Below are 14,508 nucleotides of genomic sequence, written 5' to 3' on the forward strand. Positions count from 1 at the left end.
CGCACCGCACTACCGCCGCACCGCCGCTGGGGAAAAGTCACCGAAGACCAACTAACCAGCACCCTCGCCAAGAACCCACCGACCGACCCCACCGACCCGGACTCCGCCGCCATCAACCTCCAACAGTGGATCCTCAACTGCGCCAACACCCTCGCACCACTCAAGAGGCCCACCGTCAACCAAGAAAAGAAAAAAGCAGCCTGGTTCACAGACGAACTGATCACCTCCAAACGCACCTGCCAGAAACTCAAGAAAAAATGGCTGCTCGAGCGCACACCCGACAGCCTAACAACCCACAAGGAAGCCACCCGCAAGCACCACCAACTTATCAGACTCGCCAAACGCTCCCACTTCACAGAACGCCTAAACAACAACGCACACGACAGCAAGGAACTGTTCTGCATTGTGAAGGAGCTCTCCAACCCCAACGCCGTCAACGACGTCCCACCATCCCAGAAACTCTGCGACGCACTCTCCACCTTTTTCTACCAGAAAATCGCCGCCATCCACGACAGCCTCAACACCACACCTCCGCCAGACCCCACCCCGACAACTCCTCCTACGCCAACCGCCTCACCACCTGGACCCACGTAGATGACGCCGAAACCCGAAAGACCATGAACTCCATCCACTCAGGATCCCCATCAGACCCCTGCCCACACCACGTCTACAACAAAGCCGACTCCACCATCGCCCCCCAACTTCGTAAGATCATCAACCTATCCTTCAACACCGCAACCCTTCCGGACAGCTGGAAGCACGCCGATATCGAAGCCCTCCTCAAGAAACCCAAGGCTGACCTCAACGACCTCAAAAACTTCCGCCCGATCTCCCTCCTCCCCTTCCCAGCGAAGGTCATCGAGAAGATCGTCAACGCCCAGCTCACCCACTACCTCGAAGACAACTCCATCCTAGACCCCTCCCAATCCGGATTCAGACGCAATCACAGCACCGAGACTGCACTCCTCGCCGCCACAGACGACATCGGACAGCAAATGGACAACGGCGAAACTTCAGCCCTCATCCTCCTAGACCTATCCGCCGCCTTCGATACGGTCTGCCACCGCACCCTACTAACTCGTCTCCACGAAGCCGGAATACAAGACAAAGCCCTCAACTGGATATCCTCTTTCCTCTCTGGCAGAACCCAGAGAGTCCGACTCTCACCCTTCCGCTCCGAAGCCACCAACCTCATCTGCGGCGTCCCCCAAGGCTCCTCGCTAAACCCAACGCTGTTCAACGTCTACATGGCACCCCTCGCACAACTGGCCCGTCAGCACAACCTCAGCATCCTCTCCTACGCCGACGACACCCAGCTCATCCTCTCCCTTACTAAAGATCCACACACCGCCAAAGCCAACCTCCACGAGGGACTGAAATCCATCGCCGAATGGATGAGAAACAGCCACCTGAAATTAAACTCCGATAAGACGGAAGTCCTCATCCTCGGATGCTCCCCCTCAGCCTGGGACGACTCCTGGTGGCCCACCGCACTGGGACCCCCACCTACTCCAGCCAACCACGCACGCAACCTCAGCTTCATCCTCCACATGCCCTGTAGAATCTACAAGTGGATCCCGACGGAAACCAGAAAAACTGTGACCCAGGCCCTCGTCAGTAGCAGACTTGACTACGGCAACGCACTCTACACAGGCATCCCAGCAAAAGACATCCAACGACTCCAACGCATCCAGAATGCATCCGCTCGCCTGATCCTCGACATACCCCGCCGATGCCACATCTCCCACCACCTGAAGGACCTCCACTGGCTCCCCGTGGACAACAGGATCACCTTTAAACTTCTCACCCACGCGCACAACGCACTACACGACGCCGGACCCGCCTACCTGAACAACAGACTCAACTTCTACGTCCCCTCCCGCCAACTCCGCTCTGCCAACCTCTCCCTCGCCATCGTTCCCCGAATTCAACGCAAGACCTCCGGCGGCAGATCCTTCTCCTACCTCGCTGCCAAGACCTGGAAATTACTCCCGACCTCCCTGCGCCAGACCCAGGACCTCCTCACCTTCAGGAGACTCCTCAAGACATGGCTCTTCGACCAATAGCTGCTGCCCCCCCCCCCCTCAGCGCCTTGAAACCCTAACGGGTACATAGCGCGCTTTATAAATTTAATGATTGATTGATTGATTCACCCATTTTCTCAACCAATTGCCTCTCACGGACGGCTGCCAATCCGTGACTCTTCTCACTAACCAACCTAACCCAGTGCGGCTCAAATGACGTCACGACCACATACACACACTGCAGCTGACAAAGTCTTGCGGCTTGTCCTTCGACTCACACAAAACTAATGCAAATTATTGCGAGCACTAACTAAAAACTAATAACCAAAAACAAACCTGCTGGTTTACTAAAGGAAGGTACACAATTGCTTCAGAGACCTTACGGATTTTCACTGATGGCCCTTTCGTTCATGCAACTATTCCTCTTTCTCAGTCTCCCACATTCACAAGCAAAATTCGACCCGCAAATTTTACTCTCAACTGATCAATGGGTCTGTCCTGGTGCACATAGGACTCACCAAATCTCAGTCGAAAATTTCTCTTACTCACTTAAATTACACATCAACTTGTTGACCAAGCCCGATCAACCTACTAAACCAGGCAGATTACAATATATAACCAAGTGTCTCCTACACTTGTCAATATACTCCGGAGTCTTAGACCATGCAGGGTCCGTCCTTCAAACCCTAACAACCATGTGGACAATTTAGTTTTGCTCAAAGCGCCACACACATGGGAAGTTCGACGACTTCCCTACTCTCATACTGTGGAATACACACACTCCTACTAAACTTTACCTGGAGTTCGCAGACTCCCTACTTTCCCTCACATACATCACAATTCACCTGCGATTTGCATAAGCCTCTACAAGCGCAGCCTACCACTTTCACACTATCACTAAAACGCCAAGAACATACCCAACTCTACTAACAGGATCCAGTATCTGGGAAAGTCATTTCTAGACTTAAGGGGACATCATTCTTGCTACAATTGCCATTACGAAAAATAAAATCCAAATCACAATAATAATAATGAACAACTAACCTTAACTCAGACTACCACCATAACCATCGGTAACCACATAACTAGTTCTCCAAGAAAACTAACCATCAAGCTGCTACCAAAAACTGCTTGCGCGCCTGGTCCTTAATAAGTAAACTTATAAGGGGACGCGTATAGGTCGATGAACATTTGATTCGCATGGAGTATTCTAGCTACAGTGTAACCAATGTTCTCAATAATCAATACACAAATCAATAACCTTTAAGCAAATCATTTATCAGCAGATAATAGCTTCACACCATGACATTTCAGTCATGAATAACCATTAGACAATATACGTTTTAACAATTTTATTACCTATTGGTTACAATATTAAGTCATGAGATTATTTCAAACTTTATTTAAATCATATCAACTTAATTTACCTAATACATTTTCAATATTTCACATATATTAGCTGCTCTTTTAATATAATTCGAGAGTCTTGGTGGCCATTCTCCAAGGGCACATTTTCAAACGTGGACATTATTTTTCTACGTTAATCATTTTCTAAATTTTTCATTATTCAAAATACATAAACATTCGTTAATAATTTCTAATTATATATTTGTGTTAACCCACAATATCAAGATATAGCACGTCTACCCTCCTGAGACCTCAGGCATTCTGTACGATTACTGAAAAAAATGACAAAGCAAACATATCAAATATGAAAGCACATATCGGTTAGACATCACGGAGTTTAAAAATAAAACACAACTCATCTCTGATAAAAATAAAGCAAGATGCATCCTGGGATCTAGCTGAAAAACAGGAAGGACTAACCTCAGAGCTCATAAAGGGGGTCTGAGACAATGGAACAAAGCTAGCGAGACCCACAGATTAGAAAAGTAGAGGTAGCTATAGCAGAGCCAAAAGGAAGCAAGATTCTAGACAAAGCCAGAGTAGCATAGTGACTTGGAATATTACACTCTCTGGACTGGTCTGTCATTAGTTATGAGAACATGAATGATTCTCACCAAATCTGAGTCTTTACAGACTTTGGAAATAGTGCCCTACCTATGCCTTGATCCCATACTAATGAACACTACTCATGGTCTATTTTCAGCATAGGAATAAAATGACTCCTTTTTTTCGTTTTTTATAAGATTTCTTTATTAAGATGCTTTCGTTCGTATAACGTCATACAAAAGCTACATATGTGTTAACTTTTAGACAAATAGGTAGTCCACAATAAAGCAAAGTAGTGCAGGATGACAACATATAAACTAAATTCCCATGGTATTGAAAACAGCAATATAAACAAAGGAGTCAAACCGCACTAGCACGTTGAACATGGAACAACAAAAAAAGGCAATGTTCTAGATGAGAGTAATGTCAGAGAAAGAAAAGGAAAGGAAAACAAAAAAGGATATCATCAAAAAGTAAATAAGCAACTGAAGAAGAGAGAGAAGGGGGAAAAAGATACCAGCTCTTCTTAAGGACTCGGGAGAAACCCTAGGTTCACGAATGGGAGGTTGCACTCGAGACAGAAGAAGGTCATATATCGTTGAATTGGGGGAACATATCCAGAAGGCGGTAGATTATCTGTTCATGTGAGGCTGCCACCATCATATATTGCATCCGGTCAGCATGTGGGGGGGAGGGTGTCACCTGTTTCCATAGTTGGACGACAGCCATGGTAGCCACCACCAATGCTATATCAATCCAACTCTTCAGATGCTTGTTTAGATCCACCACTTTCACAGTGTCATGGAGAAAGATCAGTTCAGGGGAAAGTCGCTGATCAAGATCATTGCAAGTATTCATGGTTTGTAGAACATGTTGCCAGTACACTTGCAGGGAAGGGAATGAGTGTACTATATGCAAGATGTCTCCATCTGGGTGTTGACCTCTCCAACACGCTGCCACAGGGGCCAAGCTAGATGCCCTCAGCTGGTGTGGATACCCAGTGCCAGTCATGCATTAACTTAAGGAAAATGAACTTAAGGTAGCCTCACTGAACTCCCTGTCATGAGTGTCCAGTAGCTCATCTCAATCTGAATCTCAATCTGTATCTCCATCAGAGTCTCCATGTGTATCTCAATCTTGGTATTCTATTTCACGTTGGCCCTGCCATTTATTTTTTAGTAGATGTTTGAGAGGTACAGAATGGACTGCAACCAGTAAAATCCCATACAGGCCAGAGACAACACAAGTGAAGGAACACCAGACTCATAGGTAATCATGGAGCATTGATGCAAGACGTCGGGTATCCAGAGGTATGTTGGGCAATGTTTAAGTTGCAGGTACGGCTACTGATGCTGCACTGAGGCTGTGTCCCAAGGCAGAATTCATCTTGGAGGGCTGCAAAGGACTTAAGACCATCCACATTCCACAGTTGATCTGTGGCCTTGATACCATGGTCTGATTAGTCTTTCCACTGCTCTTGAAGATCATCAGTGCTAATGGCCTTATTGTTCCTGATGGGAACTTTATCATGAATGTAGGTGTGGCTCTTAAGAAGCTGGTGGTTGGATTCCCAAACATGGGTCATCTTGGCTAGCACAGAGGTCACCTTGCACAAACCAGAGATCCTTTCATCACCGCGAGGGGATGTTTCGCTGCCCCCACCGCCGATATGGTTGCAGTGTACAAGCGAGTGCTTCACATATCTTGGCATTTACTTGACACAAAGCTGACAGTTGCCATGCTCATAACTTGGGGAGGGTGTTGAAGGAGTGCAGGACTGACTTGGAAAGATGGAAAACACTGCCTCTTACATTGATGGGCAATGATTAAAATGATTCCTTTACCAAAGCTCTTATATGTCCTACAAAACACATACTATCAGATCCCTCTAAGCCTGTTCAGGGTCACAGATCGCGATATTGAAAGTAGGTCACGCATGCACCACGTGTGTTTTCCTAGAGGTACCTCGCATGTTTTAAGTGATTTGTAGTGTTTCCTATATGTAGTACGTCTTGTATTCATTTTTATGTATGAACTACTGATGCCATTTGGCTGGGTGATGGTGACTACTCCACCATACCCCTGAGAGATGCATTTACGTCTACTATTTTTTCTTTTCTTCCACAGATTTGCCCAGCAGAGCATTGACACTGATGGGTAATATTTATTTAATTTAATTGGTATATATAACCTTACCACAGTAAATAGTAAAAGTACTTCTACTAGTGTAAGGCACACAAGGAGTGATACTAGGGAGATCTCTTTGGTCCTGAAGAGGAGTTTAGGAGTAAACTCTGAAACATGTAGACCACTAAGGAAAACAGGTACATAATAAACTCACCCTCCTGACGCCCCTTTTAATCATACCACCCCTGTGAGACATATTAAACTAGTAATATCATCCAGAGGGAGGGTATTTTTCATTTACCAAGATCCCACCTCTCCTATCCTTTTCTAGCATCAGCATCGCTGATACCAATAGTGCTCCCACGTATTCCGTCAGTCGCAGCACACCTCGTTCTGCAGCAGAACAGGAAGAAACCCAATGATGAAGCATGCCACCAAGGGGTAACCAGAGTGGGTGAGGGTTTTTCTAACAAAAAAAACTTTTTCTGTGGAAGTTTTTCCCCTCTGGGTTGGGTCTCTTAATAAATTTACTGAAGCTTCAAGGAGGATAGACCCTCCCCTTTAACCCTCCTTCTCCCCTTTGTTTAGCATCTTACTTTCTTAAGTTGTCTCCAGGGTTGTCTGTTCCATACTAGCAAGAGACAGTTTAATGTTGTTGTGTACCAGTAGTATTGTGTCCAACACACAAGAGGCCATGTATGGATCCTAGGGGCGGTCATGAGAGTTGCTGTCACCCTGCGAGGGCCTCAGAGAGAAACAACTGTCTCAACACTTCAGTGCCAGGAATGACAGGCTCAAATCCCCAAGCACAACAAAGAAGGCAGAGGACCACGGGTGAAAATGCCAATAGGTAGAAAGCCACTGGAAATTGCCAAAAGGTACAATTCCACTGTAAGGTATCCCTGATGACGACGGCATCCAACAATCAGGTGCAAATACAGCCATAGGGCTTCAAGCGCAATCCAACACGGCTGCCAAAAATTCTGGATCCAAAGGAGTGGAGTAGTACCCTAGGAAGCTGATATCCCAGGCCGTAGGCCCACGCAGCCACACGAGAAAGGCCGGGGGAGGAAAAGCAGAGCTATGCCATTCAAATTCAGGTAAGGGCCGGGTGTGTCTAACAAGCGGGTAGCTTACTGGGAATGAGTGTTGAATCATCGGCAGCACCAGCACCCTCATGCACACCTTCCATCAGCTCACAGGATTAAAGATCCCTCGCGGGTCCGTTCACTCAACAGTGGCTTGGGGTGATACCCCAGCATCTCACCACTTGCAGTGGCGTCCGTTCGGGTCAGTAAGGGATCGCACCCTCTGCCCTGGGTTCATAACTAAGCTTGGACGAAGAGCAGCATGAAAAAGGCAAGAAAGGGCCAGAGTCAGCGGAGTGGTTTCACAGAGCGACCATCTTGCTTGGGTGAAGCTCCACCCACTCAAATCCTTTATTTTAATCATCTCTTCTCTTCAGGGTCGGATTGCAAGAGAAAATATGCTTGGGACCCCATTAGCAAACGAAATAGCCAAAAAAGTGTCCCATATTTGCAAATCTGGATAGTTTTAAACTTGTAAAGGAAACTTGTATAGGTGTTTTGCAAGGTATGGGATACTGCATGTACTTGTGCTTCCTGCAGGGAATGTTTGTGGTAATATTAGAGTGATCAACTGTAAAACCTGCCCACCGGACCATAAAAGGGGCTCACATACAACCTAAAAAATGACCCATACACTGATGCGTCAGACAAGCCATTAAGGCAGTGCCTGATTAACCTATAAGCCAGTCCAACCTTGCTTTCTTTTCGTCTACTGTCTCATACTCTTACTTTCTATTGACTTTCTTTTGTGATTATCTATACCAAGGCGTGGGCGAGGCATACGCAGTACTGGACACTCAGTGCAAGATGATGGCTTATTTAATTATGAGTCAACGAGGCCCCGAGGACAAGTGGGGATCCACTACATGTACCCGATGATAATCTCCATATATGCTAACTAATTATGTTTTCTCTTATGTTCAACAGTTAAAGGGTTATGTTTAGAGTGGGACAGGGGATTATGAGTGTCACCTGTGGGGCTTTTGTAAACTTACACAGATCCACTCCATTCCAAGGACTGCAGGTGACTAAAACGAATGAGAGGCCCATCTCACACTGTTGCTAAATCAAATATATATGTTAGGTAAAAGTCTCCTTAAACACAAAAGCAGTGAACCCACCAAACAAAAGAGTGAAACTGGTACATACTATGGTAGGGATGATATGATATACCCCTACAAGATGCACATCTACTGAAACAAAAAGCGGACCAACTTAGACACAAACAATACCTCATGGTTTCCAAGCCCTCTGCCCAAACAAATTACAATGGTTTAGCACTCTTCTTCCATAGATCCTTGGGTTTTATCAAGTAGCAAGAAAGAGAGATAGAAAGAGGAGATACATCATGATCACCGGGCAGATACAGAATGCTATAGTATATGCCCAAACTACTGGCCTTGACAAGATCTTAATGACCTTCTTAGTCACCCTGGCAGGCTTCGCAGCAGATGATATAACTTTACCTTGGTATGGGGAACGGATAAGGATAAGTCAAGGTTGTCCTCAGCACATTCAGGTGCTTTTTCTAAGACCCTTATAAACATACCAAGTAATCTTTGATTGCTCGATCCTTGATGAGAGATTCATACTGAGCAGAGGAACTTTACATTTTTCCCTTGAGTCCATCAGACATACTCCAGGACTGATTATATTTTAGTTAACAATGCTTTAAAGCAACATCTTCCTATTTTCATTCCTGCTCAGTGGTGGCAAAGTATCTCCTTGCTTTTGTTATAATTTGATGGTTTGTATTTGTTATTATCTTTTTATCTTTTGGTTATGGACTCTAAGGCAAGACCAGAGGCTCATATTATGCTTTCTTTCATCTCTTTATTTAAATAGCAGCCAAGATAAAAACTATATTTTCCTTGAGGCTTAGGAAATACAGCAAGTGGGAAACAAGTTGTAGTTAAGCCCTGCGCTTAGCATACAGAGGTACATCACTCAACTTACATATCCCAAAGTCTGGATTGCCATAAGCCAAACTTTAGAACTAACCCCCAACTACATAAAGTTCAGGAACCTGATGAAAACTCAGCTAACCAGAAGGACCTAAATTTAACTCAATGTCTGACAGGGGTCATGATCAAAGAATTTCAGAAATTGTATCTCATTCATCTGACGTGCCTATATCCTCTCCCTTCCCAGGGATCTAGCTCTGTTTGTGTGTTTATGAGGTACGGGGGGAATACTTGGGCCTGGGGGTCCCTTAGTTGGGTCTGCTATCTCTGTGTTCGTTTTTCTCATCATGAGCCACAATTGAAAGGCAAAACAGTGAACTTTGATGTAAACGAAGACAGCGAGAAGGACAAAGATGACCATCTGGTGGCTGAATTTCAGAATGTAAAACCAGATAACCTGGAATCAACACCGGCTTCGCTGCTTGTCCAAAATGTGCGATCCTAGGCATATAATATACCTCACAGAGTTTCCTTTTTCTTTAGGATCACATAAGTGCACTTTCAAATACTCAAGTTCAAGATGTGCGCTGTACAATTACCTCTTATTTTTGATATGATAGACTCTAATGTTGCTCAATCTATAATAAGAATCATCTGGGCTAGGTTTAGGGTTTACCTAGTTACTGACTTGTCTTCTAGTTCACTTAAGACATTGGAGGGCAAGCCATGAATGCTTCTAAAAATTATCACTTTGAAAAATTATTTGTCTATGCAATGATATATTCTTATGTACTAAGGTGAAACGCTTTTGCATGCTAAAGAAATGCACTTTACTGAACTATGAAGAGATTGCATCATATTTTCTCATTATGTTTGTTGCACAATCTACATGCCAAATGTTTTCATGATTAAGCTCGCGCACAGACTCTTAGAGCTAAGCAAGACATACGGCTCAGCTCTGATTTCTAATTTACCTGTGCACCCTCATTTAATTGCAAGACTTGGCTAATATATGGGGCCGTCGGTTCCTTGATAAAAATGAATCATAAATGGTAAGGACAAGAAACATAGGAGCTCTGCCCATAACCACCAATTTGACAACTCTACAGTCAAGGCTCCTTGTAGCAGAGATGAATAAGAATGCATGAGGTGAAAATACATTTAAAAAGGTAAACCCTACTATACTTTGGCAAGCACCGCATTATGGAAACGTGATGGAGATGTACCATGCTGGAGTGGTTGTGGACAAACCAGAACATTAACTCATCTTTTTGGAGATGTCCCAAGCTTCACCAGAACTGGGTAGACATTTTAACGGCCATTGACCACATTTATGAGACATAACTCACCAGATTTCCAAGCTATATACTATTAGGCCTTCCGAACGTCCTCACATTGCCCTTAAAATCTGCAAAAGGGAGATCTATTATCCTAGCTGTCTGTGCTGCTAAGCAGGTTCTCCTGGCCAGGTGGGGCACAGCAAAATTCCCTACTCATTTAGATTGGCTACACAAACTCTGGGATGGAAAAGCTAACAGCAAGGATTGACCAAAAGCTCCTTCAATTCTCTAAAACTTGGGAACACTGCCTGTACTACCTATCCCAAGAATACAGGGAACCCACTTGTCCTGCTTACTTGTGTGTCTTACACCTCACCATGACAGAACAGCATGACACCTGACCCAGCTGAGAGGACACTACACGTTTAAGCTAACCTTTTTACACAAAGCCTTACATTTGTTTGGAGGCACATTCACTGGACAGATAGGTCACATACAGTGGCGTAGCGTGGGGGGTGCAGGGGGGGCCGGCCGCACCGGGCGCAACATCTTGGAAGAGACTAAATCCACGGGTTAGGGGGCGCAAATTACTTGCCTTGCCCCGGGTTAGGGGGCGCAAATTACTTGCCTTGCCCCGGGTGCTGACAACCCACGCTACGCCACTGGTCACATATCCTGATTCTTCTAGCACACTCGTGTGTGACACTTTCTCCAAAAGCCCCCCATGCCACCCTCTGCGCCCCCCCCCCCACCCACAATCGTGTCCTTCCCAATTACCCAGGTTTTGGCTAACCCTCACCGGCCATTGGATGTAACTGAGCGATGTTGTATTGCTCTCTTCCACATTTAAAACAACAAACAGATTTGAACCATAAAATAAGTGAACCCAAGGGAGGGACTCCAGGCCATTGTTTTGTACATGTATGTAGTTAAGAGTTTACAGGGAGAACTACTAGGCCTAGGTAGGAGGGGCAACGGTGTAGCTTCAGTAGGGTGTTTCAGATGTGACAACCCTCAGATGCATTCTTGGTGTCGTAGTCTGGGACTCTGAGTATGATCTGCAAGGTCTGGGTCAGTTTTTCTGGTCATTCTCATTTCACTAGGAGGTTTTAACATCTTCATTTTTTCGATTTGGGATCTTAAAAAACTATAGCGATCAGTTAACCAAAAAAGTAGTAAATCTGCACCCACAGAAACACACTCCTGACAGTCAAACATCCAAAGGTTGATGGGGATGAATTCTTATAAATACTCTAACCTGTGGCAATAACCCAGGGTAGCATTCCAACCCCTTGCTCTAAACAGAGGCTCAAATAATGCACATCAGTACTGATCCTGTTCCTCATGGAAACGGTACACCTCAAACCTTGGTCATCTAACCCCTCCACCTTGCAGCCAACTGTTTTTTAGTTGAGAAATTTTAAATTCACAAGCCCAGATTCTCACAGACTAAGCTACACTCCTGCTCCTTTCTCAGTCTTATTCTACTCTCTCACATGTGGCACATGCTCTGAAGTAACCAAAAGAAAAAGTACCACCACTTTAAAAAGGTTCATACTGATACCGATAATAATACCAACCTTAACAGTAAAAGTTATTGATGTATTTTAAAAAGTACACATTTTAACACCAACGTGACAATTTTCTCACAAATCTTTTCATTTTAATTGCTGTAATAATACCCTAAACGGAAATTAAACATATGCAGATTCACACTAATACAAAATTACACTTACCAGGTAAAGCATGTTCCAGATTAGTTTGGCACAATAATCATCTAAATCAGTATATACACACAAAGTTTAAGTGTTGTTGAAGTAATTAAAGGGAAGTATATGTTGAACAAAGAAAAACAGCATAAGGCAAAGGTCAGGCACCAGAAAAACAAGCATTGACAAAGTCAATAGTTCTCACCCATAAGTGGCTGCTGTGCAGCACGGCAGAAAGTGAAAAAAACGCTGCATCATGGTCAACAATGGCTTCGTCGTAGGGTTTTTTTCTGTTTTTTTTTGTTTTTTACTTTCAATCACACTGCACAGCAGATATGCTGCAGGACAAAATAGTTTCAAAAGACTAATAAAAACAAATAGTAAAGGTATTTGGCTTTGGACAGATCTATCTTTATGTGCGGATTTCTCAGCTCAAACTGCAGTCTCTGCAAGCATAAACTTACTGTTAAATTGCAGTTTTGTGAATAATGAAAAAGAGTAAACTTACACAAACGTGTAAGTTTACGTTTGTGAATCAGGACGTCAGTCTATTAGCTTATTCCTTTCCATGTTCTAAATGCACTGATAAAATGAACTACAATAATACAAGGACAGTTTATGACGGTTGCTCAAAAGATACTTCCAACCTTAAATAAAAGTATGAAAAATGGATTATGGGTGAACTTAAATTTTAACTAACTCGGACGCTGCAAGCTAGGCTTTGGCGATTCTTTCTCAAACAAATCCATCCTGTTAAGACTTTGCATGCTGTGATTCATTAATACTGACCTGTTTGGCACTTCTTTCAAAAACAACAAATTGCTGGCAGTGATCAAGTCTCCTCTTCCGCATTGTCCAGTAGTGTAGCACACGATTCTCTCGCTGAAATAGTTCATTTAAGGTATCTACAAAAGCAAATAATGGCATTTAAACAAAGAATGCTTCAATGTTGTTAAAAACATATACTAAAAAAACAGCTTTCGCTCAGTACCACTACGCATCACACTTTTTTTTTTTTACAGCATTCAGTAAAATAAGCATTTGCAATGCAATAGGCCTCACATTTATTTTTTGAGTAAGAGTTATTGGCATTGTAAATTCCTAACTGGACTTTTCCTGCCACATAAATTGGTCAACTCTGACTCATAATTTCGACTTTTCCTACCACATAATTCCAGTGGCCCAGCATTTAACTAAAGCACTTCCATTTACCTTCTTATACTGCCTGTGGCATAGGTAAGTCACCCCTCTAGAAGGCCTTACAGCCCTAAGGCAGGGGGCACTATTACCACAGGTGAGGGCATAGCTGCATGAGCAATATGCCCCTACAGTGTCTAAGTCTATTCTTGGACATTGTAAGTACAGTGTGGCCATATTAAGTATATGGTCTGGGAGTTTGTCAAAACGAACTCCACAGCTCCATAATGGCTACACTGAATACTGGGAAGTTTGTTATCAAACTTCTCAGAATAATAAAAAAAAATCACACACAGGGCATCTAAGAGATGCCCCCTGTATTTTACCCAATCCTTCAGTGCAGGACTGACTGGTCTGAGCCAGCCTGCTGCTGAGAGACGACTTTCTGACCCTGACCTCCTGGGGTGAGAGCCCCTGTACTCTCTGAGGACAGAAACAAAGCCTGCACTGGGTGGAGGTGCTTCACACCTCCCCCCTGCAGGAACTGTAACACCTAGCAGTGAGCCTCAAAGGCTCAGGCTTCGTGTTACAATGCCCCAGGGCACTTCACCTAGTGGAGCTGCCCGCCCCCTGAACACAGCCCCCACTTTTGGCGGCAAGTCTGGGGGAGATAATGAGAAAAACAAGGAGTCACCACCCACCAGTCAGGACAGCCCCTAAGGTGTCCTGAGCTGAGGTGACGCTTGCCTTTAGAAATCCTCCATCTTGATTTTGGAGGATTCCCCCAATAGGAATAGGGATGTGCCACCCTCCCCACAGGGAGAAGGCACAAAGAGGGTGTAGCCACTTTCAGGGACACTAGCCATTGGCTACTGCCCTCCCAGACCTAAACACACCCCTAAATTCAGTATTTACGGGCTCCCCAGATCAGAGGAAGTCAGATTCCTGCAACCTGAAGAAACAAGAAGGACTGCTGACCTACAAGCCTGCAGAGGAGGAAGACGACAACTGCTTTGACCCCAGCGCTACCAGCCTGTCTCCAACTTCGAAAACCTGCCCCAGCGACGCATCCGACAGGGACCAGCGACCTCTGAAGCCTCAGAGGACTGCCCTGGACTATAGGACTAAGAAACTCCTGTGAACAGCGGCCCTGTTCAAAACCAGCTACTTCTGTGCAACAAAGAAGCAACTTTCAAAGACTGCACGTTTCCCGCCGGAAGCGTGAGACTTCACACTCTGCACCCGACGCCCCAGGTTCGAGAACCAGAGAAAAAACACCACAGGGA

The 14,508-nt window shown here is 44.7% G+C and overlaps 1 protein-coding gene across 7 annotated transcripts in view; it reads right to left on the bottom strand.

Moving 5' to 3' along the window:
- The window catches only part of TRIO (trio Rho guanine nucleotide exchange factor), a 3,522,386-nt gene that overhangs the window by 2,152,400 nt on the left and 1,355,478 nt on the right, over window positions 1-14,508 (bottom strand). For all 7 annotated transcript variants that reach the window (XR_011200906.1, XM_069219639.1, XM_069219640.1 and 4 more), the window contains exon 20: window positions 12,875-12,990. Coding sequence is in view for 6 of the 7 variants with exons in the window: in XM_069219639.1 (XP_069075740.1) it covers window positions 12,875-12,990 (116 nt within the window). In the remaining variant the exon portion in view is untranslated. The remainder of the gene's footprint in view (window positions 1-12,874; window positions 12,991-14,508) is intronic.

The sequence above is a fragment of the Pleurodeles waltl genome, chromosome 2_2 (genome assembly GCF_031143425.1).
Source record: "Pleurodeles waltl isolate 20211129_DDA chromosome 2_2, aPleWal1.hap1.20221129, whole genome shotgun sequence".
NCBI lineage: Eukaryota > Metazoa > Chordata > Amphibia > Caudata > Salamandridae > Pleurodeles > Pleurodeles waltl.